General features: G+C 41.9%; 1 protein-coding gene across 13 annotated transcripts in view; it reads left to right on the forward strand.

Annotated features, from left to right (window-relative positions):
- Positions 1-7,886, forward strand: part of N4BP2 (NEDD4 binding protein 2) — a 61,430-nt gene extending 53,544 nt beyond the window's left edge. For all 13 annotated transcript variants that reach the window (XM_068403022.1, XM_068403019.1, XM_068403018.1 and 10 more), the window contains 3 exons: positions 112-280; positions 2,112-2,235; positions 3,059-7,886. In XM_068403022.1, the coding sequence (XP_068259123.1) occupies positions 112-280; positions 2,112-2,235; positions 3,059-3,104 (339 nt within the window). In that variant the 3' untranslated portion in view covers positions 3,105-7,886. The remainder of the gene's footprint in view (positions 1-111; positions 281-2,111; positions 2,236-3,058) is intronic.
- Positions 7,887-27,079: the final 19,193 nt, after the last annotated feature.

A 27,079-nucleotide genomic window follows, 5' to 3' on the forward strand; every position in this document is an offset into this window, starting at 1 on the left:
CAAACTGTGAGCTAAAAGCACGCTGCCAGTACTGTCATTTTGAACCCAACGACCAGTGTGGAGCTTAGATTATGTCTCGGTGTATAATAGTTGCTGTGCTTATGAATAAAGGGTCGCCTTCATGAGCAGAAGATGAAAGAAGCCAACCATGCTGCTGCTATGCAAATCTTTGAGAAAGCAAATTCTTCCTTGCTGCCTGTGAATGTGTTGGATCTGCATGGTCTCCATGTGGATGAAGCTGTGAATCACTTGTCCAGAGTGCTGCAGGAAAAAAGTGAAGGTAGGAATAAGCTAATAATTCTTGCCCCTTAAAAGTTTTTCTCCTCATTTCCTACTGAGCAATCATGATATACAGCAATATCAGAGGGAATTAATGTAATTTAATAACATGTAAATTACAACAACTGACTTTTGTGTTGGTTTATTGTCAAAGTTCCCCTATAGAATTGTTTTTCTTGGACATGGCAATGATTATTTTGCTCTCTGTCTTGCCCCCCACACCCCCTACCCATGCTTCTTTGTAAATTTCCCTTTTCCTTCTGTTTTATCCTTTATTTTTATTTTTCTTTATTGAAGACTTGATCTATCCTTCCTGGCATTTTTAAGAGAGGTGGTAATGCAAACATTTGTGTCATCTTTGCATTGCTTTGTCAGAATTATGTTACTTTTTTAATCTTTAAAGAAAAATCATTATGTTGGAATTCCAACCACAATGATTATATTATCTTCAACTTTTACAGGAAAATGTGTGATTTGAGCTATCTTTCAGTAACTTCCATATCGATTTGTCAGCAGGATCTCTTGAGATCAGAATACTGCTGCTTCCACAAATGTCATTTTGTGCAGTTTTGCTTGAGGGCTTGTTTTTTCTCCCAGTGGAGTGTTCAAGTACTTTATAAGTGTTCTTGCTGTAAAAAGATAAATTTTCTGCATTATTAGTTTACCCTATAAATTTAAGCACACTGGGAATGCTTTTATAAGAAACATTTCTTACGCAAGGTACCACTGCACAAACCTGATTTTTTGAAACAGCTACTCCACACAGTAGAAACAAAAGTGTTCAGTGGGGCCTTAGATAATCCTTTTCTTTCAATCTGCATCAGAAATAATTAAATTGCATTATCTTGTGCTATTTCTAAAATGGTATTTGTATACTTTAAGCTGTACCCTAATGCTTTTTAGAGCTATATTTCCTTACCTGCATTTCAATCAAGAGTCCTGGAATGATGGTAGGGGACTCCGTGTCCAGTCCATTCACCTAAACCTCCAAAAAAGTTCATTTCAGTGTGCATACATGAGGAAAAGGATCAATACCAGGACTAAGTGCTGGCAGAATTAACAGTAAACTAATATAAAACCCAAGTAAAATTAAGCGAGAGATGGTAGTTGAGGAAAGACGTCATGTGAACTGGTAACCTCAAACTGGCAAATCTTGGCTTGTGAGAATTCAGTTTAATTTCTGTTTTTTCCTCTTTTTCAAACTCTTCATCAGTTTAGGTTGCTGTGATCTCTGGGAGGACAGCAATTTCTTCTGTTATCAGGGTTAGATGCCCTAATGAAGCTTGTGATGTGTTGATTCACATGCTCCAATGTAGCAGAAGTTAGTCCAAATAAGTGTAACTAAACGTCAAAAACTGTGTGGATATTTTCCTTCTTCCTTTCTTTATCCAATAACATGCTGTTTCTTTATTCACATCAATTTAAGATAAAACGTGAAACAATGGAGAGAAGCGTCACTTAAAAATTAACTAGATTACACCCACCTCTTTTAATTTTGCAATTTTAATTTACATCACAGGATGCAAATTCCAAGTGAAGATTAGATGATAGAAACAGTAAGCTGCTATGAAATCCAAAGGATTTTGTGATGATCACAACATGCATATTGAAAGCAATCTAGATTTAAAAAGCTTGACTATATTTTTTCAGAATATCTTTTTCAGAAGAGGGGGAAAACGGCTATGTTTATGTAAAAGATACATAGCCAGCATGGGAAAGCGAAGTTCTAAATCACTAGTGAGAGTTTTCAGAAGAATGGATGGAAAGATTATACTGAACGCCAAGTCTCTGCTGAGGGAAGATTTTAACCGTTACAATCCCTGCTGTTACAGAGTACCAGCAGACTGGTGGTAAACCATATCTCTGTGTTATCACGGGAAGAGGAAGCCATAGTCAGGGAGGAGTTGCTCGCATCAGACCGGCAGCTATCAGATACCTCACAAGCCACAACTTCAGGTGAGTTTTGATCTTTGTTACTGATACATGTTTTCTTAACCTACATTTAACTAACTGAAAATTGAAGTTAGTTTTAGAATACTGTTAAACTACTAAACAGATGAGGCCAGGTCTGCTGTTTCATAAATCCAATGCAATTGTGACACAAAACCATCTTATATGGGGCACCTATTAAATGTTAGTTCCTTTCCTCTGAGGTGGATAAAACCACTATGAATTAAACTTATCTAACATAGTTTAATTACATATTTCCATTCAAAGTTGCTCGTTTTACTGTGAAAAGTTGTTAATCCCGCTTTTTACAGCTCTCCAACACCTGCTTTAGAGCTGAGCTTCTTATGTGGGGCAGCAGTGTAGCAAGTCTGGGCTGGCATCAGTGTGTTTGCTGCTTTTTCTTTGCAGGACTGTATAAAGGTGACTGTGAAGGTGGGACTTAGAAATAGCAAAGACTTCCCTTCCCATTTCCTTCTTATTTCTACAGAAGACAAGGGAGAAAATCTGTTTTGAAAGAAGAGAGAAGGAAAGGGGAGCAGGAAATGAGGAGCAGAATGAATATAACCAGGAATATTGGGCAGCTTTTTTTTTTTTTTTTAAAAAAAATCTTCCTCTTAGTTCTTGCTGTTTTCAGCTCTTCACCTCTCTAGATTCTGTGAAATCCTCCTTCACTGTTACATCCAGAGGACATGATGCTGATTTCCTGACTCTCACATGCACACGTACTTGACTGAGAACCTTATCAATTTCCATGCATTTGATGAGGGCTGAAGGAGATGGCAATGTACATAGCTTTCATGTTGAACCTTCGTCTTTTCTCATTTCACAGGTTCACAGAAATAAAACCAGGCTGCCTGAAAGTCATGCTGAATTGAAGGGTTGTCAACAAGAGGAATATAGGAACTGAGGTGTCAGATTACAGCTAAAAACTTTTTGAACAATGGCAATAGTATTTTGTAATGTGTTTTAAAGGACGATATTTTATTAGAAATGGTCTCAATTTACAGCAGGTTGTTTTGTCAGAAAATTTTTATGTGGAATGGATCCTTTTTTGAACCTGTAAAAAGAAGACACAGGATTTGAAGTCTCAGAAATGCAGATCAAGAATTCTGCTGAGCAGTATATGATGTTTTAAAGGGAAGTTAAGGTACTATTTTTAAATGTAACTGTCTTTTCCGCATACCCAGTCTATGTCTTTTGACCCTCACACATTTTAATTGCTATGAATTCTGTGCTTTTAAAATGTAGTACCTTGTATGAAGTTATTTTGTGATTCAGAACATTGTGCTAAACCCTTCAGAAGAGCACAGGGCAGGTGAGAACTTGGCACCTACTGATATTTCAGATCCAGTTACAGCTGAATGCTAAGTATTTCCAGGTTTCTTTGAAACTCTGATGTAGTCTTCTTAGTGGTTGTTTTGTGATGGGTTGACCAGTTCTGTTGTCCTTACTCCATTCTAAACTTCCTCCGATATTGATGGAAGTTGCATATAAAGGACTGTGCATTAAGACCAGCTGTGTGTTTGGTAATTTTGCAGGCTTAGTGTGATTTATTAAAGGGGAAAATACAACACTGTAGTTCAGTCTCTGCTTACAAATAGCTAATACTGTAATTTTGCAGGAAATGCCCTTACTTTTTTCAACATCTACTGGATTAAAAGTTTCTTCCTTTATGGCTTTTTAAATGGAGCAAATTGAGTACTATTTCACTTACAGGTGTCTAATAGTAATGTGTCTTCATTCTGTGTGTTTTAAGTTTGGTGATTTCCTTGTAGAAAATATGATTGTGAGACATTTTAAATGTATTTTTAACATCAAAGCGAATGCTAATATTACAGTAGTAATTGCCTAACTGGAAAGTCTGGGAGTACAAAAGTTATTCTGTTGGTGGTGGTGTTGCATCAGCATCTAGAAATACCTGTGTAAAAAACCAAAACAACAACAAGACCAAAACAACAACAACAAAACCAAACATAACCCCCCAAAATTAAATATAAACATCTGTATTTTGGCAAATGTTTCCAGTAAGCAATCAGAATATTTTTGTAATAGAAATATCTTCTAGAATGCATTACTACTTTTATTTACATCTTTAACTCTTGAAAGGCATATGAATTTTTGTTGTAAGGCTTTTTCGGAACAGTTATGAGTTATACATTAGGAATAATATTAATAGGTTAAGGATTAATGGGAAGGTTTTTTAGTTTTAAGCCACTTTTGCAGTAAATTTTATCCAGGAACAACATGCACATAGAATTTGTGTATGAATCCATATGTGTGTGCAAGTTTTGCCATTTGTGTGCATGGGTCGTAATAAGCAAGGAACTTCTGAGAGAAAAACTGTGCACAGAAATAGGTTTCACTTGAAAATGTGTCTGTATAAGTTGCTGACAAACTGAAAGACATGATGTTTCCTGAATACCCATATTTGCTGTAATATATACACAGTGATTGCAATGTACGGTAGACTTAAAAATTAGTTTGTCGTGCTCAACAGATACAATAATCTTTTCATGATGATTTCGAGCAGAAGAATAGCTTGAGTAATATTTAATCAAAGGGCCTCTTACTGGAATAATACACTGTCATTATAAGTTTTATATTTTTTGTGGGTACTTGGTTCATCTGAATTGTGTCCATTCTCTCTTTCTTTCTCTCTGGGCTGCTCTGGTAACCAGTGAGTGAAATACTAAAGATTTGTGCTCCCTGAACAGCAATAGCAGAGCTGTTGCCACCGCACCATGTCCTGTGTGGTGAAGCCCATGCTCCATCCTCTGTGATGGTGCCTAAAATGGACTGAGACATCATTTAGGCACTTGGACTTGAGACAGCAGTTCAGACTATTAGCCGTCCAGGGTTACGGATGCTAGAATTGCCTCAGTGGAGCTGGGATCTTTCTTTTGGACCAAGGAACTTCCTTCTGCTACTGAACAGGTTTTCCTTAGTGCTACTGTTTATAACGAATGGAGGTGCAGCTCTCTGGAGGAGGTCTTTAAAGCATAGTCCCTGTTGGTTGGCTTAGGTGGCTGAATTGCCCAGCAAAGGTCCCAGTGTATGCTCAGAAGTGTTGTGTGTTGAGCTGTTGGGTGCCCAAGCCCTGCAGTGATGTGCTTGTAAACAGGGGAGTGCCAACACTTCTGGTTGTTTTGGGAGGGGGCCTCATTCACTCAACATGTTCACACCATTCTGACATGGACAAAGACAGCTTAGATTTCAGTTCAAAAGACGAGCAGAAAAAGTTGTTGTCTTGCCCATCTGTTCATTATAATGTAGTTGTTGACAAGTTTACCCTGGGGATGAGAAACACAGCTTTTTACCTTCTGGCTTAGCAAGGGGACCATGATTGCGCTTGACTCTCACTTCCCCAGAAAATGGTCTAACCAGTGTGCTCAGGGGTATGCTTGAAGTCGCCACTTCCTGAGCCTCTTTCAAAATTGCCACTGCAAGCTAAAAATGCAAGATCAAGGGCACAAAAGAGATTAAAGAGTAAAAAGTGCATAAAGAGTCTCTGGAAGAGGACTAGGACTCTTCAGAAAAGAAGCTGTTCCCACTGAGCTTCAGTGTCCCTCCATATTATTTTTCCGTCTCTTAGTCCTATTTGGATAAATGCATAAAAAATGTTCAGGGCAAAACCTCAGCTCCACCCCTTATTAGGAGAGTTTGTTTTCTCCAGTCTGTCAAAGTCAGCAGAGGAGTACATAGCTTAAGAGCAATTTGGAGTACTTCTCTCTCTTCCTCTCCCCATTGTCCCTTTGGGTGCAGGTTGAGGTTCACTAAGGTACTCCGAATACCCTGTCTGGTTATAGGTTGATCATTCGCCTAGTACAAGGTGTTTGATTACAGGCTGAACTTTGATGGAAGACGATGGTTTAAAATCATAACATGGGCAGAACTGATCTTGCCTTTATTGAAGTTAGTCACAGAGCTTCTTTCAGCTTCAGCAATTCGGAGTGAGACATTGCAGTTCCAGCTCGGAGAAAATATGATGAGCTCAGCCTTTTTCTTCAGTAGGATCTTAAGCATGTGCTTAGAAGCTGTGCTGAGCTGGATGCAGAATGGAGCAGATCAGTGCACAGAGAGAAAGAAAGTAGACTTATTAAGTGAGGATATCCATGCCTTCAGCTACTTGCCAAACTGTCCAGAAAAACAACTACTGGACAACCTCTATTTCTTTGACTATTTTTATAATGTGTAGTGGGATGAATTATATCAAATATAATTGTTTCAAAATGGTATTTCAAAGTAGGCTCATTGTAGAACTTCCAGCTTCTCTGATGTCTTTTGCAGTTACATCAGTGAGAATCCTGAGGTATCGTGTAAATTCTGTATCATCTTGTACTTTTAAAGTAGCACTTAGCAGTATTGCCACCAGCACTCTGAAATAATGTGCGACTGTTAAAATACCTATTTTGTGTACCACTTTCTATTCTATTCTTCAACAGCATGTGGTTATGATGGCTGGTAGCCTTTAATATGTGACTTTTGGTTTCTTCTTTACAAAAAATTTTAACATTTATTCCAATTTTTAATTTAGGAAAATTATCTTTTTTTTAATACAAGATTTAATACTTGTGCTAGCATTGATGAGTAATCTTACAGTAAAGGAAAAAAAAGGCCCAAAGGTGCAATGAAGAAAGTTGGTCTCCTAAGTAATGTGTTTAAAAATATATTTCAGTTGATTGTGAAAGTAGTACGGCAAAAGTGATTTTTTAAAAAATATTTTAAGAGACCTTGATAATACTTCAATGACTTTGGCTTTTGCTTTTAATAGTATGTGGTACAGTTTTATTTAAACATAATGTTTCTGTAGGCCTGGTGAGGGACACCTCAGGCAAAGTTTAACTGTCATTTTTTTGTGGCTTTTGGAAACCATTGTGACTTGGGAATCTCCATTTAAACAATGTCCAGATGCTGTAGTCATAACATAGAACATCCCTAGAACTAGAACATCTGGAACATCACTGTTGTGAATATGTACAGTGTCGGGGAAGATCTTTACATGCTTAGCAGAACATGTATTCTAGAAGGTTTTACTTGAGCAGGTAAAATGTTACTAAAGTGTTGTTTAATCTTGCCACAAAGTGTGGTGGGTGGACATGAGAATAATTTCATTGTTGATAATGGCAAAGAAGGATCATCATAAATGTAATATGAGAGAGTATACATAGACTTCACATTATTGATGCTTATGTCTTCAAATGCAATTCACATTTCCAGAATCATATTGCCCTCTTTTCAGAGCTGAAGATAGAGTATGAACACTGTAACAAAGAAGAGTTCATTGACTCACCACAATTCCCAAGTTCTCTTAAAAAAAAAACGCCACACAAAACCCAACCAAAGCCCAACTGTTCATGCTGTTTCACCTAAATAAATTGTGCAGAGGATTAAATGACTATATGTGAATATGCATGTGAAAAGACCCAGTATTGCAGCTACCAGTTGTAAAAGCTGTTAGGACCAGTACATTGGAAGATATCAATGTCTATTTTTAAATTAAAATAAAAAATGATTTTTTTATTTGTATAAAGTTGTAATTTTGCTGTTAACTATAACTTTCATTTTTTACTGAAATACAGTTTTGTAATTTGCATTTAGAATTTCTAATGTGAAAAGCAATTTACAAAATCTAGTTTAATAAAGGATTTTTGCCACTAGTATAGCCTTCTGTCTTTCCTTGGAAGACTAGATATCAGCATGTATCAAATTTTGTCAAATAGCAGTCTTGGAGTTCTGTATGAAAGCCACTTGCCTTGACTTCAGAATACCATCTGCAGGGAGAAGAAGCAACCATCTGCAGGCATAAAAAGGAACAGATTTGTGGCCTGATTTTACATGTTGCGGGTGGGAGCTGAATGCTCACGTTACTGAAAATGAGGGTCATGGTTTCAGGTTTTTTTTGGCCTGAAGTAGCTGAAGAGATCATCTTCAGGCCTACCTTATTTTGTGGGAGAGTGAGGGCAGTGGTGTATGTCAAGGGGAGGGGCAGGTATGACCACTGTAAAGATGAGAGTTTAGGAGGGGGGAAGTGTTCTGGATAGACCTCATTTAGCAAGACCCCTTAGGTCAGGGGCAGCGACGGGTCAGATCCTGAGGAAGCACAGTCACTGTCATTGTAGATTCAGAGCTGGTAACCTTGGCTTTTCCCAAGCCTGCTCTGTGCAGATATTCCTGTGTCATGTTCCTGGAAGTGTGGAAAGACACCTGAGAGCAAAGTGCTGGCTGGTGTCCAGCCTATTTCATTAGGTCTGGTTGAGGACAACTGGCTTCAACCCGAGTTAACTCCTGCAGAGTCATTCCTGTGACTTCATTGTCTTGTAGCTTGGATAGACTGCAGAAATAAGCCAGGTTTGTGCATTTGCAGAGCAAATCCCTAACTAATAAGCTGTTCAAGAGAGCAAGGAAAACAGGTTTTGGGAACACACGAAAGCGTGGCAGATGCTGGCTTAGATCTGACATGGCTGATTCAGGGCCACAGCTACTAGACTACAGAATTGGTGGATGTCTGGTTGGTTGTGTGCTCCTTACTTGCAGAGCTCTCTGCTCTGGCAGTGTGGCTCAAGGTCTAGCTTGAGGATTAGTCTCTCAAATTATCATGTTTTAAAGTGGAGGTACTGCTACTGGACTTGCCTTCTCTCTGGAGGCAGGACAGCTGTTCAATGTGGAGACCTAGCTTAACTGCTACCCTGGCTAAGTCAGTCCATCCTGACTCACCAGCTTCTGTTTCTGTTCATACTCTTGTCTCCTCTGTGTGCTGGGCTGGCTCTGACCTCCTCTCTGCTTGCAACTGGGAGTTTGCTCCTCGACGGCACTCAGGGGATTTCTGAGTCCTTCTCCCTGTTAAAATATGAGAAGTGGAATATTTTAATCTGTCCTGACTTATGGAAATGATTTGAACTAAAGGCTGAAAATTGAAGTGTGGTAAAATAAAAATATTGCTTGAGGCAAACAAATTTTCAGCGCAAATCATTAAAGTATAATTAAATGTTGTGTCTGCTGGTGGAATGCATTGGGTAGCTCGACAATAGGTGGTGCCCTTGCCAATGGCATAGAGCGGGTGATGGTGGCAGCAGCTTTTACTGTGCCCTTGCCAGAGCTGTTGTTTCTCTGTACGACGTGCACAAGAAGATGTTATTACACATCACGTGCTGTTCATTTCTTCCTCAGAGGGAGAATAATGTATTCGGAGTATTGTTTCAGTGACTTTTTTTTTCTTCTCTGTGGGTGGGTGGGGTAGACTTTGTTTTCAAAATACACTTGCTGCTCTGTGCTAAAGATGGGCAAGACAAGTTCATTTCTACACTTAGATTTGAAGATGATAACGTTGGGGTTTCTCCTTTAGCTAACCTGTGTTGTTTTTTGGAGATTAGTTGTCTGGATGCTTGGACAAATCAGTTTGGAGACTGACATAAAGACATTGTGCTGTTTGGTGAAGTCCTGTGCCACTGTGGGTGTTGCTGGTGGCACAGAGTCCTCTTGAAAACCCTCATGGGGAAGGACCCTCTTGATGTTACTTGACTTTCTGCGTCATGGGGCCTGGCTGGGCCAGCAATGGCTTCTCATTAATTGCCATCATTAATTCTGCGGGATAGGTCAGGAGATAAAGTTCCCTTTTTCCTGTAGCCTGAGAGGCTTCTACATGGCATGAAGCTGGGTGGTGCTATCTTTTGAGGAATAGCTCAGAGAGCCTTTCCCATAAACAGGGCCCGTGTTTGTCCCAAATGACAGTTAGGAGCTTCAGAGCATCTGGGAGACTTTACCGTCCCTGGGCCCATCTGCCCTGTGTCCCTGAGTGCTGGAGAGACCTTGGGACGCTGAATCGGGTCTGCAGCCCTTCTCTCCCACACCTCAATGAAAAATACATCAGGAAGATGGTGAGGGAACCTACGGGGCATGGAGGTACCCTGTAAGCTGTAAGAATCTTGTGGGGAAGATCTATGGAAGCGTGTGGATGGGCCATGTCTGAGGGGGCGTGTTGCGAGGTGCAGGCACAGGCCCTGAAAGAGCTATGGGGAAAGCTGGCTACTGGATCCAGACCAGTACCAAGAGACTGCTGTGATGAAGAAGAAAGGCCTATTACAGCATGAGGGGCTTTATGCCAGAGGATGGATGGTGGCATGGAGTAGGGGTATGCCAGTGAATTGAGAGGATGGCAAACACTGGAAGGGATCTGCAAAACCTGGTGGGGAAAGGTGTTCTGTGGCAGGTGGGCAGTGCAGAGGTATCTGGGAGATCCTGAGGTGCTGCAGGACCATGTAGTGAGGTACCATGCATGGATGGGCCACTACTGCTGGGGCAGCCTATTTCCTTCAACTCTAGCAGAGCAGTGCTGGTGTATCCAAACCAGCAGCTCAGAGCAGACTGTCGCTGGGATGCACCATTGAGAGGTCTTGCTGAATTAAATGTAGTAGATCGGGCTCAACATCCTGTGAGCGACTTGTTTTGTACCGTGTTCAGGTGTTGGGTTTTCTTTTAGCTTTACGTAGCTTTTGCATTTTAAGAATGCTACAGATCTTTGTCTTGACTGAGACAAAAACTGTGTTGCAGACTGCGGGTGGGGTGGGGAGGACTTGCAGTTTTGGTAGCTTTTTGGTGAACAAATGGGGCTTTTGGCATCCATTCCATGATGGACATTTAAGCAATCCCTGCCACTTCAAGGTTCGAAAAAGGTATCCAGGTATCCTCAGTGCCACCAGAGGCCCCCATGGCCTGAGACCCTTGTGCTGTCCGGCTGCATGATCTTCAACTCAAGCTGAGGAAACAGAAAGGACTGAGGGGGAGCACAGGAGAAAAGCCACCATCTTGCTATCCTCCCTGTTGTCCTAAGCTGTTTTGTGTCCTCTGTCATGGTGTTGGGTCTAAAACTAGATTTGTGTCCTCCTTGTGAGTAGGGAACATTTTTTCGTATGGCTCGGAAGACATCTTACATGACTTGAGGAGGACTAAAATAATCGTAAAAATATCAAATGCTAATGCATTTCCTCTGTGTGATCAGGATGTGATATCTGTGACGTTCTTTGGGCAGTAGGACATTTGAGCGTGGCAGTGCTGCTATGATGATTGCTCTTTCTACAAGCTTGACAGTCAACTGTATGGATCATGATTCTTTTCGTGTATCTTGAGAAACAGGACCCTCCTCCTTCTTACACATCCATGGCTGGTCGTACACACTGGACAAGAGAGCAAGCAATAGAAATCCTCTGCCTGCACCACTAATTTAATCAGTTTGGTCTGTAAATGGAGGAATGGTAGTCCTGTCAAGTCAGGCTGAGGGAGCTCTGCATAATGCTGTTTGTTCTATGTCGGCTAACTCACAAGGCATTGCCTTGGATTCCCACCTGTAAGTCAGGGTAAAGGTAGTCTTCCTCACCTGTGTGTCCTTCTTGCCTTTCCAGATTATCCCATTTTACTGTGCCATAGGCAAGCCACGGATGACTGGGAGCTTCAGCTTGTCAGCACTTACAGATAGCCGTGTAAAGTGGCTATCTTCGTGTACTGCAGGGAGAACAGAACGTCCCTGGAGGGATGATGCATCCTGGCTGGCAGGGGAGCTTCCCCCAGAGAGCATGTTGGGAGCACTTCAGGGCACCTACATCAGGCTCCTGTTCTGACCCTCCTTGTGGGGAAACATCTCCATGTTCATCGACCAGAAAGGAGAAACTGTCTGGTGAAACGGGGAGCCTGAGACTGCACGGTATGACTATCCCCACCTTCTTCTTCAAAACAGGAGGAAGTGGGAAAAGCACATTCAAAATAAAAACAGCTGCTGCCTCCATCTTCCTGATTTTCCCAAGAGGAACGCCAATGGCTTCCGACTTTGCTGGGGCAGGAGGCCTGGTTTGTGCTGGCATTTCTTTTCCTGACAAGGCTGATGTACAGACCACAGAAACAACGAGATGGGGCAGCACTGCAGGGCGGGAAGGTGCGAAGGGGAGTGGGGTCGGGGTGGGAGCAGCCACCGGGGAGAAGGGAGAGAGGAGCACCCTGTCCCGCTCGGCGTGGGCTGGTGCTCGGGGAGCTGTGTGCTTGGCGTTGAGGTTGCCGGTGGTTCCCTGGGGTCGCGAGCAAAGCTGCCCTGAGCTGCGGTTTCCCGGGGTGCGGTGCTGCTGCCGCTGCACTTGGGGGGCTGCTGGGGAGGCAGGGAAGGGGAAGCCCCGGGCCGGGCTGGGGCAGGGCCCCTGGGGCCACCTCGCAGCGGGGCTGGTGAGAAACGCTGCTTCCTCCGGCACTTCCCTGCTGTGACCGAGCTCAGCTCTTCGCCCTCTGAGGCAGAATGAAAGGAGGAACCAGCATTTCCTCAGCCTTTCTGGCCTCTGTCAGTGTTTTCTTGCCCGGGCAGCAGCGCTGGGGAGCGCCTCAGGTGCTCTGAGCCTTGGGCAAGGCCAGGGTGAGTGTGGGAAGCTGACCTGGCCCTGAAGCCATGGTGTAGCCTCAGGTTGGGTGTGATTTCACAAAGAAAACTGCTGGAGCCTCCTCCACGGTTTCAGCAAAGCCAGTGAGATTGTTTTTGCATTAAATCCAGATGTGGGAAGGAAGTGTGAATGTCCCTGGGGAGCGAGAAAATTGCAAAAGTCAGGCAATTTACAGAAACAGATGTGGGCTTGCACGCTATGCGTGTGGAAGCGTTAGCCGGCAGGAGAGAGCTGCCCCTCAGGCCCTGGGGCCTGCCCGGGCTCTCCTCTGCCTGCCCTGCAGCCCTGGCCACTGCCTCCCTGCCACAGCCCGCCTGCCTGCCTGCCTGGCCGCTCTTGCCCTCTCCCTGCCAGCTCCGGGGCTGCATGGCCGCTCTGTGCTCCTCGGGGATGCAAATATCTCGTAAGAGCTCCAGCAAAAAAAAACCCAACAGCGGTCAAACGCAGAAGAAATCTTGTTCCCTCAATAGGGCGGATGGGTATTTGGGGAATTAGTACCTGGTTTTGGGGAAGAAGATTGAATTTGTTCTCAGTGGTGTGACTGCTTTTATGCTAGACCGTCTCAGAACAAGAGACGGGAGAATTAAGTAACCCTCAGTGCAGTTCCTACGCACGCTTCACTTTCGAGAAAGGGGAAGTAGGTTTTTATACTGCCCCGGAGGAAAGCTCTTCCCAACCGCCAGTTCTGCACTGGCGTCACGGGAGGAATTGTGCTAGGAAGTTAGCACACCGGTTTCTGCTTAGCAGATACCAAGAAAAAAAAAAAGTGCGTAAACATTAGTTTTGTCACACAGCGTATGTTGCTGACAACCCAATCTCAAGAGGAATATCCCAGAGAAACAGCTGATCAGTAAACAGTACACAGCGGGAAAACATAAAAGTAGTAAAGAGTAGTTCTGTAGTTAAGACCGCAGAAGGCTGTGGTCTCAGAAAGTGGGGAAATCTCTGCCTGCCTTGTCTGCACAAGTGTATGGCTCTAATGTACGGAACAGAGCTATATCCGTCTTGAAAAGAGGCTGTGTGAGATGCCCACACCCAAATGTTAGCGCCAAACCCAAGTTTGATCATCACTTGCACAACTCAGGGTTCTCTGTTTTGGGCCCAAGAGGTCTGTGCTGCTCAGGCGTGCCGAGGTCTGAGTTGCTCAGTGCCTTGCACCCGTCTCAGCACTGTTTGCATCCAGAAACTGGGTGGCCTGGGGCCAAATCCCCCGGAGCAGGGGTAGCTGGAGGGCTGCTCTGTTGTGGCCACCTGAAGCATAGAGCAAGCCCATCACTGAAGGAAGCTCCATTTCTGCATTACAGGGGAAACAGATCTGCTTTTGCAGGGCAGATGGAGGTGCTCCTTGGCCAACTCCACCTGCTAGGTATGCCAGCAGTGCCCAAGTTGTGGCTGCCCCATGCTGCCACTCTCTCTGCCTCCCAATGTCCCTCGCATGGCTCTGCCAGGTGCGGGATGGCAACCAGTGAAAAAGGTGTCTGGAGGTGGTACCTAGCTGGCGTGAGCCCATGCCCGCAACAGTGGGGATCTGCAGCTGCGGCCTCAGCTCCCTGCTAGCAGCACAGCACCTTTCCCTTGGCGTCAGAGCTGTGTTGGCTGCTTTGGCATGTCTCAGGGAAGAGGCAATGCCTTGGGAAGGGCCTTAAGAGCTGAGTTGAATTGAGTTGAGGGCTGAACTTTGTGACTTGCTCTGTAAGTTAAGAGGGAGGCAGGAGAGTCCACGGGGAGGGGGTGGCATTTCAGGCATGCTCCTGCATTTAGGTTTCTCTGTCAGGCACGCTCCAGCCTCAGTATGCTGGAGGGCTTTGACTCACCCTCTGGAGACCTCTAGTCCTGCCACAGGATGTGTCAATAACCCGCCTCACGCTAGGTTTTGGATTCTGTTTTATCATCACATGCTTCAGTTTGTGCCACTGCAATACCAAAACCCAGGAGTGTCTAACCACTGCATTAGCTCGCTGAGGAACCAGAGCCTAAATTCATCAAGGTAAAGTAATTAATAGTGTGAGAGTTTTACCAAAATCCATGTAGGAACTGCTTGTGAAACTGCATTTTAATTTCCCCTTTCAGATTTAGTTCTCTGACAATGAGGAATGCTGCAAAAGTTGCTGTGCCTGGTCTACTTTAGAGACTTTAGCAGTGCTCTCTGCCACGCAGTGAGGAAGCCTCCCTTTCTCTGAGGTATCTGTTCCTGGGAAGGGAGTGCTTTCACCCCTAGGTTGAAATGGGTCTGGGCAACCTACCTGATTTCCCCTGTACTGCCCAGGAACCCGAGGGAAAGCAAATAGCCAGTTTTCCCAACACACAGCTGGCATCTTGACCACATACATTTTTCCTGCCTCCCTTTGAAAATGTTAACCAAAAAAAAAAAAGGCTCTTTTTTAACCAAGTAAGCACACTTCTTGTGTGTTGTTTGTATGTCTGGTGCAGTGCCTAGGCATAAGCAATAACCAGCTTTATTTTGTATAATATAATGATCATCTAGGACAGGAGAAAGGCTTGTAGGGCTAAATAAAATGGGTATCAAAGGTGTCATGGTTTACTTCCTGAGCATTGCACATACCATACTATTTGAGGCAGACCAAAATCAGAGCTGAGTGAATCTGAGAACAAAAAGGAAATCAGGCAGGGGGGACAAGAATAGCTTCCTTCCTTGATCTCAAACCCCTTCCTAACATCAGCATCCTGCTGGTTTCTCCAAGTGAGACAGAAATCAGTGGATTAAGAGACAAATGTGGCCTTTCATTGTAAACTGGCACATGTCTTCACATGACAAAACCCTGGATAATGTTATTTTACATAATTGGTCATAAACCCTTAGTTACTTGAGGTTTAAGACTTTATTTGTTCTGTCAACTTATTTTTCAATGCAAAAATAATTTGCAACCCTCCACTCCACCCCAATAAATATTTTCCACAACAAAGTGTTTTTTTCTGAAAGTCCCAGATAATGACTCATACTGAGTTTTAAAAAAAGGAGAAGCAACGCATTTTTTAATGTATTAACAATATTGTCTCACAGCCAGATGTTCCCCTTCATTGCACAGCATGAAGAGGTGAAAAGGAGAAGAAAAACTGCAGTAAGAAAGACAAAAGAAAAAGGCAAAGATGAAGACACATGTCAGGCTGCAATATTACACCCAACTTTGGAATTGCCTATGTGTTGTGCAGAGACCGTGGAGCTGAGGGTTTCTTTGTAGAGTTCCAGGTCACTAGGAAGTGAAGTAGTGGAGCAAGTGCATGAAGCATATGCATCACTAAGAACGGTCTCAAATTTTTATTCAAAAAACACCAAAAGAATGGAAGAAGCAAAAATAAATCTGACATTCAACTATTTTTTGAGAAGTTATTGGGTCAAGATGCTCCAGGAAGCACAGTGGAGGGAAATGAGTGGAAATCAATACATGTTGGAACACGTTTCTTATTCTACAGTCTTGTTTTTTTGCTGAACTCACTCAATTCAGAAGTTGTTTATGAAGTATTTTACAGATGGATGTGCTCTTTATCCAAAATGCAAACTGCTTAGCCAGACAGCCTCACATCTGGATTAGTCTGCAGCACAAAACAGAGAAGAGTAGTTGCATTTTTAAGCAGCTGCTATCTGTAGCAGACCTAAAATGGGTGATGATCACTGAAGACATTTATATCAATATAATTTGCGAATGGTATTTATTTCTCTACTTCTGACAAGCCGCAGCGTTCTGGTGGAAACATTTCAGAATGTTTGAGTGTCTGATTTTCTTTATCACGATCGCAATGGAAACTTATTGCCTGATTGCATACACTGGTACTGGGAAACCCAAACACAGTTAAAAACAGAATAGGTGTTTAATGTGAAAATTAGGTAACACAAGTTCTCACATAAACTGATAATGCACTGAAGCCCCTTATCCAAAATCTTGTCTCAAACTAAAAGGAAGAGTGAAGCTTTTAAGATAGTATTCAAAAAATGCCTTCTGTGAGCCACCCTTCTTTACCTTCACCCCTGTTGATAATTAACTGAATTAATTTCATTTCATAGGGAAAAGAAACAGATTGATTCCACAGCCTACCTGTGCAGCACTGTTCTGCAGGCTTCATATCAGCAGGTTTACAGAGTGTTTACAGTGTGTTTACACAGGTTATATTCTTTCAGCAGCTATTTATATTTTTGGCACGAACTGCCTTTCATCTACACATAAATTATCTTTTTGTTTCCTTTTTGCTTTATCTTGTAATTTATTCTGTTGGTTTTTGATCATTCTTGGAAGCGGTATGACTTTATCTTGGAATGCATTGTACTGTCATAATGTTAATGTGGACAAATTCATTAGCTGTCTTCAGAGAGTTCTTATCCTGCAAGGAACACAAAATGCATGGCTTTACATCTGGATCAGGTAGCCTGTTCCTACTGCTTCATAGCTAGACATGGTCTGACATGGCTTCACTGAGCCCAAAACATTTTCTGGAAAGGACTTGGGTTCCATTTTTCTGCCTCTGGGGTTAGTTTCAAGGCTGCTGGGGAACCCACTGCTCGTGCCTCTAACCGAGGAGCAGACTGTCCACTGCGCTGGTCATCGGGGCCCCTCGCGTTCAGCTCTGGGGCAGCTCTCCTGTTGTGACAGGGCTCTTGGGCTGCTTCAGGAGTGTGGGAAAGGAATGTTCTCCCTGCAGTCTGATTGCCTGGTCATAAAAAGCAGACAACCTCTTGTGCTCACAGCTCCTGGAGTGTAGACCACAACAGACATGGCACGTGAAATCCTGAAACTATCATCAGAGCTTTGCTTTCAGTGTTGTGGTAGGAAAGCTGGAGGTGATGAGAGTCTGGCCAGCTCAAGTTGTCTATGCTGGGAAAGGTGGGAGTCTCCACGCCTGTGCTCCCTCCTCTGGCTCAGCCTCCTTGTGCTGGCAGAAGACATGTATGCTAGTAAAATGATACCGGTCAATCCTAACCGATGCTACTGGGGAATCCTTACTGAATTACGACAAATCCCTATAAACCAATGTTGAATCAACCCAAAAGTGCCTGCCTTGGGTTTTCCACAAGGTCAACTCAACACATATTTTTAAAGGCAGGGCCGTATTCCAGCTTGCATAAAAATATCCCCAGTCTCGTTCGTGCTACTGGAGTGTGAACTGCGTGTAGCGCTTCTGGGCAGTTGTCGATCTGCTCCTTTTCTCCTGGCATGTATCGGAGTTGCTGGGCTGCGCTATGCCATTAGCCACTGCAGCAGAGAGGAGGCGGCTGTAGGAGCAGCAGAGTGCAAAGAGAAAGCTTTCTGAAGCCCAGAGGTTTTGCCCCCCTCCCCCACCTTCAAGGTTTTTACATCTGCTCCTATAGAGAAAGCATATACACTCATATACCAACCCACAACAAAACCCACACAGGCAGAGCTGAGGAGCTCTCACCAGGAAGCTGACTTACCCTAAACCACTCTGCTATTTCTCGTCACACTACATCTGGGTCTGCTGCCACTGCTGCCTCCGGATGGGCTAGACCCAGTTGCCAGGACTAATTTGGCCTCTGGGTGCAGTGGTCTCTGGTTACTTCTTGAGGGTTGCTTTTTTTTTCCTCTCAATAATATAATTGTTCTAATCTGGTAAAATAGAAGTCCATCTGAAAAAGCCAAGAGCACAGAACGCCGCTCTTCTTTTTTTCTACCCTATCTCATCTAGAATAGTTGACTTCCGTAACGTTTATTTCCAACAGCCGCTTTTAGCTTCCTGCATCTGGTGAGTTCTTTGCGTTTTCTTTTTTTTCCTAAATGTCTTAATGTGAATTGATATTCTGAATCAAATTCAGTATCTTTAGTTTTGCTTTTATTAATAAGTTTGTGAAATTAAGTAACATAATCAGTTTTACTTTTAATACCATCTGTTAAATACTCCATATTGTGATATCCTGTTAAACAGTGGTCTAATCCTACCCCAGGTCATGTATCTTCGGGATTTTCGTTTGTTCCAGAGTTTGTTTCCACTTCACCGTAAAAAGACTATGTATAAAAGTAGAAAAAGGGGTGTGAGGGGCTGTGCCATGCCAGTATTTTCCACATTAAGTGATGTAAGAAAAGAGAGAAAAAGGGAATTACTCTAAAAGTGGTGGGTCTGATTCTGATCCGCTTTGCTGTTGTATGAACTGTGAACCCGGGAGAGACAGGCATGTGTAAACCTGCAACACCTGAAAGGATGGCTTTCTTCCTCGTTTGCGAAGTACATCGTGGCTACGAGAAAACTGTTCTGCTTCATCTTAAATGTTCCCAAGCAAATTTAGATGAAGATTTTATTGTAAGAATTTCAGGAAAGTGAAATTTAGGTTCTTAGGACTGAAGTGAGATTCAAAGTATTTTTAATTTGCCAGCATGTCTGTTGCTGGCTCTGGTTCTAGCGGCAGCCCGGCCCCGCTGGGTCTAACAAACGCCTCTGCCGCCTTCTGAGGCGCAAGAGCTTTGTTTGCTATCTAAATGGCTGCAGCCGTAACTCTTTGCTTTCATCTCACCCCACGGCTTCTTCTCCTCTGCCTTCTGAGCCGACCGTGGCATGCTCATGGTGCGGGGTCCCCTTATGTTTGTGCGTGCGTGTGTGCTCATCTGTGCACACTCATTTCTAGATTCTGCTTACAAAACCTGCATCTTACGATGCTCTAGCGGCGGTGGGATGATCTTTTTACATTACCAATGAGAGGTAGTTAATCTGAAAGGTGAATGAGGAGGGAGCACACAGAGGCTGGAACCATCCCTCTGACACAGGTCCCCGCAAAAAATCTAAATGTGGTTTTAAGATTTTCTAACTTCTTCTTTCAGTGGTGTTTCTACCTGTGGATAGGGTGGGAGTGGGGCTGTGGCATCTGGAGGAGGTCAGCTTTAACACAGGATTTATCCTGAAGAAAATACTTGCAGAGGAAAAAGGTAGGATGAATGAGATTAGACAGTTGTTGGCAAGCAGATCTGTCAGCATTTTTTTTGGTGTCAGTACATGCCTGTCTGCTGCTGCTGTCAGAATAAGGTGGGATTGTGCATTGCATTGTGCTGCTTTGTATTCCACATTTCCAAAAACCACCATTTAGATCAGTGGGTATTTACAAATGTTCCAGTAGAAAAGACCATACATGTATATTTACTTGACTTTAGAATGGAATTTAATCACATTTTTTCAAAGACAGGTTTGAAGATGTATCACAGAGAGTGTGTACAGACTTGATGTGAATACTGTGTTTGAGACTTGGGCAGTAACCGCAGGGTAGAAAAGCCCCACGTGCACTTGCTTCCTGCTAAATTGAGAGAGTAGGGCTTGGTGGGGCATAATACCAAGCTTTATGTTTACTAGATTAGGTGCTACAAACCAGGAAAAATAGTAGTCTTGTATTTATAGAGAATCTGTGTTTTTATAAGTAATCTGTACTTACTAAGTTCCAGAGCAAAGAATTAAAATTTAAGAATGGGCTTGATTTTCATGTATAGCAAGACACAAATTCATAGTCCATTGGCAGGGCAAAGTGGCTGTAAATTACTGTCATTTAATCCCATTTTAAGGGAATTTTACTGTGCCAAAGCACTGTGAGATGGTCTCATGGCAGAAGAGCATTAGGCCTCACGTGATTGCCTATATCAGAGGACAGTCCCTATACCTACACGCAGCACAGTAAAACCATGAAGCTGGAGTTACACTTCCAGAAAGTTACTAAAAATACTTTTCTAGCCCGATGATCAGCTTTCTCAAGAAAATGTTTATATGTAGAAGCTTAACAGATTCTGGCTCAGCTGCTTCCTTGGGAGTGTGAATTTGGGGATGAAATGCAAGCACTCTCCCTGCTGCATAAACCCAGCAACTGAGAGACTGATGCTGAAGTCGCATCAGCTGATAACAGCTGCCAGTGCCAGTGATATTAGGGAGGCAATCTCTTGTACACTGAGGGGCAAGCCATATAAATCCTTAAAGCTGTAAGTGGTTGCTTTGCAATATACCCAGAGCACACAGGAAACGAGCAGAAATTGTGGTGGCCGTCTTGCAGGCTGCACCTCTGGCCTGTCTTGTAGAGCAGCGGGGTGGCACCAGCTCCCGAAGACCTCTGCTTGGTGACACTCTGATAACCAGCCAGGAGGACACACAGGCAGAGAGATGAAATTCTGCTGTTTCTCCTCTTGCTTTTGCTGTGCAGCTCTGGATGCATAGCAGCAGCTGGGTTAGGAGCTTTAAATGAAAAAGATTTTCAATGAAAACCACCTTTGCTCTCTAAAGCAAAACCACCCCCATTTTCTTTGTAAAATGTTAGTGCTGTGATTTTATAGTTTTCATTAAGAAACAATCGAATGTTACTGAATGCACCACTCAAGTGATTAATTCAATTTGGCATTGACTATACAATGAAAAATTGCAAAATTTTTTATAGTGCTTTTGCTTATGGTTTGAAAAGAAATAAAAGAAGTAACTGTGAAGCTTGCCTGTTTCAAAAGCTTAATGTGACCTTTCAGGCATCATGCTACACAGCTTAACATCATTTCCAAATTAGGTTCTCACTTTTTGGCCAGCAGCGTGTGGTTTTATTAAATCAGCAGTTTTCAAATGTTTCCATGCTATGAGCACAGCTTACAGCTGAAAAATGTCTTGGGATAACCCCAGCATAATATTTAAGAAAGGAAGCTGGCTGCAGCTGTCTCAAACCCACTATTAAAGCATTTCTGCTTTAAAATACTGGACAGGATCTCACAAATACAACAAAGTGATGTAACAACAAAATTTGTAGGCTGTAGCCTACCATTAGCTCTTCTCCACAAAACCAAATACAGTTTCATATGTACTTAGCAGGATTTAGTTGTGCTTCAATTCTTATGTCAGTGAAGAACTGGAAAACCTTCCTAATCCACCAAAAGCGTCGGTCTACAGTGAAAGGGGAGACATTTGAAGCCAGCAAAACCTCTGTAATGCAGCAGTGAGTGTGAGCACTGAAGTCACAGGTACAAAACCTTGGTGTATCAGGTCTAAAATGAGCAGCTGCCAAAGTAGTGGGGAGTAATAGTCCCAGCAGTCACGTTCTACTGGAGGCTGTGCCAGAGGACCGCTGTCACTGCTGGCATGGCAGCTGGAGGATAGCTGGGAACATGGTCTGAGCACTTACTGCATGTTCCTCGCAGGGTGGGTATGGGAGTATTTGCTTGTGCCTAGCTCTGTTAGTGGCTGTGCCATGTGTTGCAGATTCTTTGATCTTCCCCATCTTCATAACCGCTTGCTGCTGTGTTTGCGTTGTATTTCTTTTGCACGAGGAATTGCATTTGGTCTTTGGTTACAGAAGTGAAGGAGAAGTGTAAATTCCTAAGGGATGAGGGTGGGGCTGAACTTGGCATGCTTGTCTTTACCTGATGAAATTCATGAAACCACTGGAAACCACACGTGGATTCTGCTATGGTTTGGGGGTTTCCCCAACGGGGGGCCGTGGTGACCTATTGCGTAGGAAAGACCCAGCATGTGCTGGAAAGGGAACGAACACCTCTTCTGGCAGAAGCCATCATGAAGGGTTGTGGTTATGTACTGTGCATGATGCTGCTTGTCACACACAAGTGTGAGCGTGGAGTACCGGTCTCAATAACTGACACTTGCCTGGTTTGAGGTTGTTGTACCATCCGGTGATATCTCTTTTACTCATGAGTACCAGTGAGTTGCTTTTGAAGGTTATCCTGATTTATGTCAAACTACAAATAAGCCTGGCTCTCCTGATATAAAAGTGTGAGACCAAGACCCCTACATAGTTAAGGGTCTGTTTTGGTTGTCTCCTGTGCACACAGCCTTTGAAAGAATATGAAACCTCTCACTCTAGCAAGAAAACCATTCTTTCCTTTTGTTGATAGGCATGCAAGTGGACACAGAGTTTGCAGCTTGCCTTTTTTTCCCATTACATGACTGTGCTTAAAAACTGGTGAAGTCTTCAGAGTTCAAAGTTATTGAATTAATGACGTACTGAATTATCTAGTAACTTCCTCCCATCATCTGTGTGCTTGTGTTTTTCTCATTCCAAAATACATTATAAAACATCTGTCTTTAAAATCCCTCATGTAATTTCTTTTGTTTCCATCAATTTAAATGCATGTTTTTAAATTCATGTATCTTTCAGTGGAGTTTTAGTTCTGGATGAAAAGCCGTTGGGTAAAATATCTCTGAGTTTGAATCAAGTCCACGAGGATTCAAAAATAAAGCATGGGGAATGTTCTCATAATGTTCAACCATAGCTCTCCTAAAATATCTCTCTTTTCATATGTGCGATCATTTTCATGCAAAATATGTAAAAATCAAGGAAAACTTCCTATGCTTCCCACTGAAAAACAGAAACTCTGCATTAAGATTTAGCGTAGTGTGGGGATTTGCATGATCTTTAAACCAACTGAAAGCCAAATCGATGTCAGCTTTAAGTATATGAAATGGCTTCTCAAAGTACTGAATTGAAGAATGAGTGAGAAGGATTTATATATTCCTTTTGGTGGTAAAGAGTAGAGGCTTTTCTTGTCTTAACCTATTCCATACGACCCAGTGCTGCTGCAGTATTATATGTTCTATACAAAAGTGACAAGAGATTAAGGTTATATAAGGAATTGGAGATAAGTAAAGGAAGACAGGCACTGAAATATATATTCTACTCTGGCATATGGTTGGCATAATATATAAATCAATGTAAAATCTGAACTACCAGGTACAACTTGTGCTAATTCCAAAGAAAAAAAAAGAAATCTGACAGCATGTTCATTTGAAATTGGGCTTTAATCATAACTATGCCTAGGACGTAGGTAATTTGATGTAGGCAAGTACGCATGCCCATTTATTGTGTTCAATTTAATTTACTACAATGAAGGAATTCTAGGGAGGCTACACAGTGAGAAAAAATATTTCCTACCTGTCCAGTAAATACGTATTAACTCTTACTTTGTCCTTGTGCCGAGTACAGTGCATGAATACTGAGTTGTGGGATAGATTGTGGAAGGCAACTACTTCTTTAGTTTATAAAACAAATTAAAAGGATAAAGACCTTAGATCAACAGATGCAGGAAAAGTGATGATAATTGTATGTTTTGTATTGCACCTTCTACTTGCAAAGTGATGGAAATGATTCCCAAGCAGGCCCTCCAAATTTTTAACATTTTAATGTACATACGTGCATACACAAAATTTAAGAATGAATTTAAAAATATGGCAGTTTCCCTCTGACTGACATCTAGGCTATGATTTTAATACAGAGACAAGAAAAAATCTTTTTGTTGCTGGCAATTCTAAGGGAAAAAGCTAAAATTGTCAGCCAGTTTCTCAGTGTCATAAAATAAATAACCAGCCAAATTATTGTTGCTTACTTTACTAGCTTTGCTCATTAACTTGAGAGGTTTAACATTCATCACAGAAAAACTGAACAGTGACATGCAATAAATATGCGTTCTTCCAAACAAAAAACCCCCCAATATGTTTTAGCAAGAAGTCATTATTCTGAATTGTTTGATTAATTGAAACATCATTATTTGCTGATCAAAAAACCTATATATTCAACACATTTTATTCTTATCACAAAATATGCAAAAATAATCTTCCATCAAGCATTGGATAATTCTGTTCTAACTAATATTTTTGTCCTCCCCCTTTACTTCCCACTGAAATCAAACTTATGCAAATACATAACTTAATGAACATGGACAACCTGCTTCTCCTTACCCTGAGATTACGGGGAGAAGATTTGAGCTTGAGAGTCTCCTTATTTTGTGGTAGGCATTTTATAAAACCGGAGCAAAGTTAAACGTGAATAGATCTCTGAAAGTAACCTTGGAGATCTTGCGAGGGATCTGTGGAGGGCAGTGGAGAAATGGTAGGACAATTTTTTAAAGACTTTTTATCATTGGGGAGAGTGTAACATCACCTGCATCGTTCATATATTAGCTATACTGTTAACACTGATTACTTGTTAGTGTTTAAGGGACCTGGTCAAGAAGATCAGGTACTGTGCAAACAAGGGAGAAGGGCGCAGTCCTACCCCAGGTTAGAGCTGCAACACCCTGCAGTCAGCCCTCTCCACTACAGTGGGCTCTACGCAGGCTCCAAAAGAGAGGAAGCCCTTTTGCCAGTAAATGCAAGCGTGTATGCGGAGTTGCCAGGTTGTTAGTTTTAACATTTTACCAAGTTACACATCTGCGGGATTTGATATAAATCTATGCATATCCTTAAAAAACAAATAATTGTAACATATTGTAAAGATGTGCCTAAAAAATTTAACAGCTGCATGCATATGCGGCAGAAATGTAATTGTTTACAATGTGTGACTAAGTAATTTATGTATATATGTAAGACTCTATTACCTATCAGTTATGTACCTATGTTACCACAAATCCAGATTTAGCACAGCAGTCATTTCTGCTCATGTGTATACAAATGCACATGTGTACCTATATGTAGAAATAAAGTAACTTAAACGCCACAGTCATTTAAATAATGCATCCATTCTTCGATGCAAAATATGTATGCAGGTTTTCAAATGAGTAAGGTATCTTACACTGAATATGCGTCTGTTTTGTATAGCGTTCTGTAGCAAAGTCTTCTGCAAATGAATGAGTCTATACATGTATATAGATATACAAACACATGCGTGTACATATGGATGTCATGTTTTTTGTACATGGATGTATAGATTCATTATTGCAATATGTTTTGAAACATACGCTGATTTATTTTCAATATTTTCACGTGTGTGTGTATATATATATATGCATATACGCTTCTATGCATCCAGTCTAGCAAACAATGCATAATTCTGCAAGAAATTACAAATGCTTATTTAAAACTGACAAATATTAGTTGTATATAAAAGGGAAATGGATACTTCATGATGATTAAGCCTGTATCTGCAGATGGTCAAAAAACCTCCAAACAAAAATAGGGAAAGGGCCAGGCTTTCTGGAAAGAGAACACAATCATTACTGGAGGTTGTAAATAAAAGAGGACTTAACATTTTGTAAGGAAAAAAAAATTAAGATTTTGAAAAGCTAAACCTGCAAAAAAAATCTACAAAAATATGTTGTAAGTGCCTTTTTGATTTGTCTCAAACTTCAAGAAAGGTGAACTATGTTAAAAGAGGATGTGGCATGAAAAATTTGAAGTGGTTTAGGGCCCAAAGCTGCAAACGTTTCCACATGTGAATAGTTCTGTACACACAGTAGTCTCATTGAAGTCAATTGCTTAAATATCTTGCATTTTATACTGTCGATCCTTCAGTTTGGCTACAATGCAGTTAGACTTGGGTGGAAATTTGCTTTTGAACTGGGACTCCATTCTGAGAGTGACTTTTCATAGGTATGTGTGATAGCGCTATAGTCAGCGCGTAGATTGTTCATCTGCAAGTGTATCTGTATCCCCATCTGGACCCAAAAGTAATTCTATGTCAGTGGTGAATATATATACATATATATATGGACATGTGTGTGTACAGAAACAGAGACTATGAGGAATGCAGTCGGACAGATGGTTGGCGAACTTCTGTGCTCGAACATACACACGTGTGACATTTGCACACCAGCTGCTCCATGTATGGCTGCATCTGTGGTGAGACTCAAGACAATTTTTTTCTCTGTTTAAGAGCAGAGAAGAAAAATTATCACAGGGAAGGGTGGGAAAGGAAGGTAACATACCCAGTATCTTGCAGAAGGGAAACACTCGATAAGTGCAAGGGCACATGCCACGCTTCGGGCACGACACGCCGCTCAATTTCTGCCGGCTTTGGAGGATATTGGATCAGATTGAGAATGGCACATAAGCAGGTCCTCTGTGAAGGGATTACTTTCCTACACTCAATTTACCCAAATTTTAATTTGGAGAGGATGCAACATTTATACTGAAAATGGGTCACTTTTGAAAATGCCATATAGTGCCATGAATACCACATGGTCCGTAATTTAACACGTCACGTCATAAACGTGGAGAAAAATGACTTCAGACTCAAGGCTTGAATTTTGAAGCAGGTACTTAGCACTGCCAGATCTCATTGACTTCTATTGAATTTAGGATCTCGGCTCAATACACGAGAGTCTTACGGACTTTTTGTTAATTTTTGGAGTGGTTCTAATAATTTGTGTTCATGTTTAATTTGTAAGGAGCTGAATCAAGCTGTGATTAGTCACAGCTAAAGGGTTCTTGAAGATAAAGTAAATATTTCTTTTGTGTAATTGGATAATTAAAATGAGAGTTAAATAGTTTTTCTCAGTGACTATAGTAAATTGAATAGATCTTTAGACATGTCATTATCCATTGCTTATATACATTCATTATAGGTACTATTACTGAACTAAAGAACTAGCAGTTTTTTATTTAAGATATCTCATTATACAGCTTTATATGTATGTGCAGTGTGTAAGTATGTGTATAAATACATACATTTTCTTATACGGAAAGCTTTCATCCCTTTACTAGGACTTCACGTCTCATTTCATCTTGTAAATAACATTGGT

Source organism: Nyctibius grandis, chromosome 6, assembly GCF_013368605.1.
Source record: "Nyctibius grandis isolate bNycGra1 chromosome 6, bNycGra1.pri, whole genome shotgun sequence".
Lineage (NCBI taxonomy): Eukaryota > Metazoa > Chordata > Aves > Nyctibiiformes > Nyctibiidae > Nyctibius > Nyctibius grandis.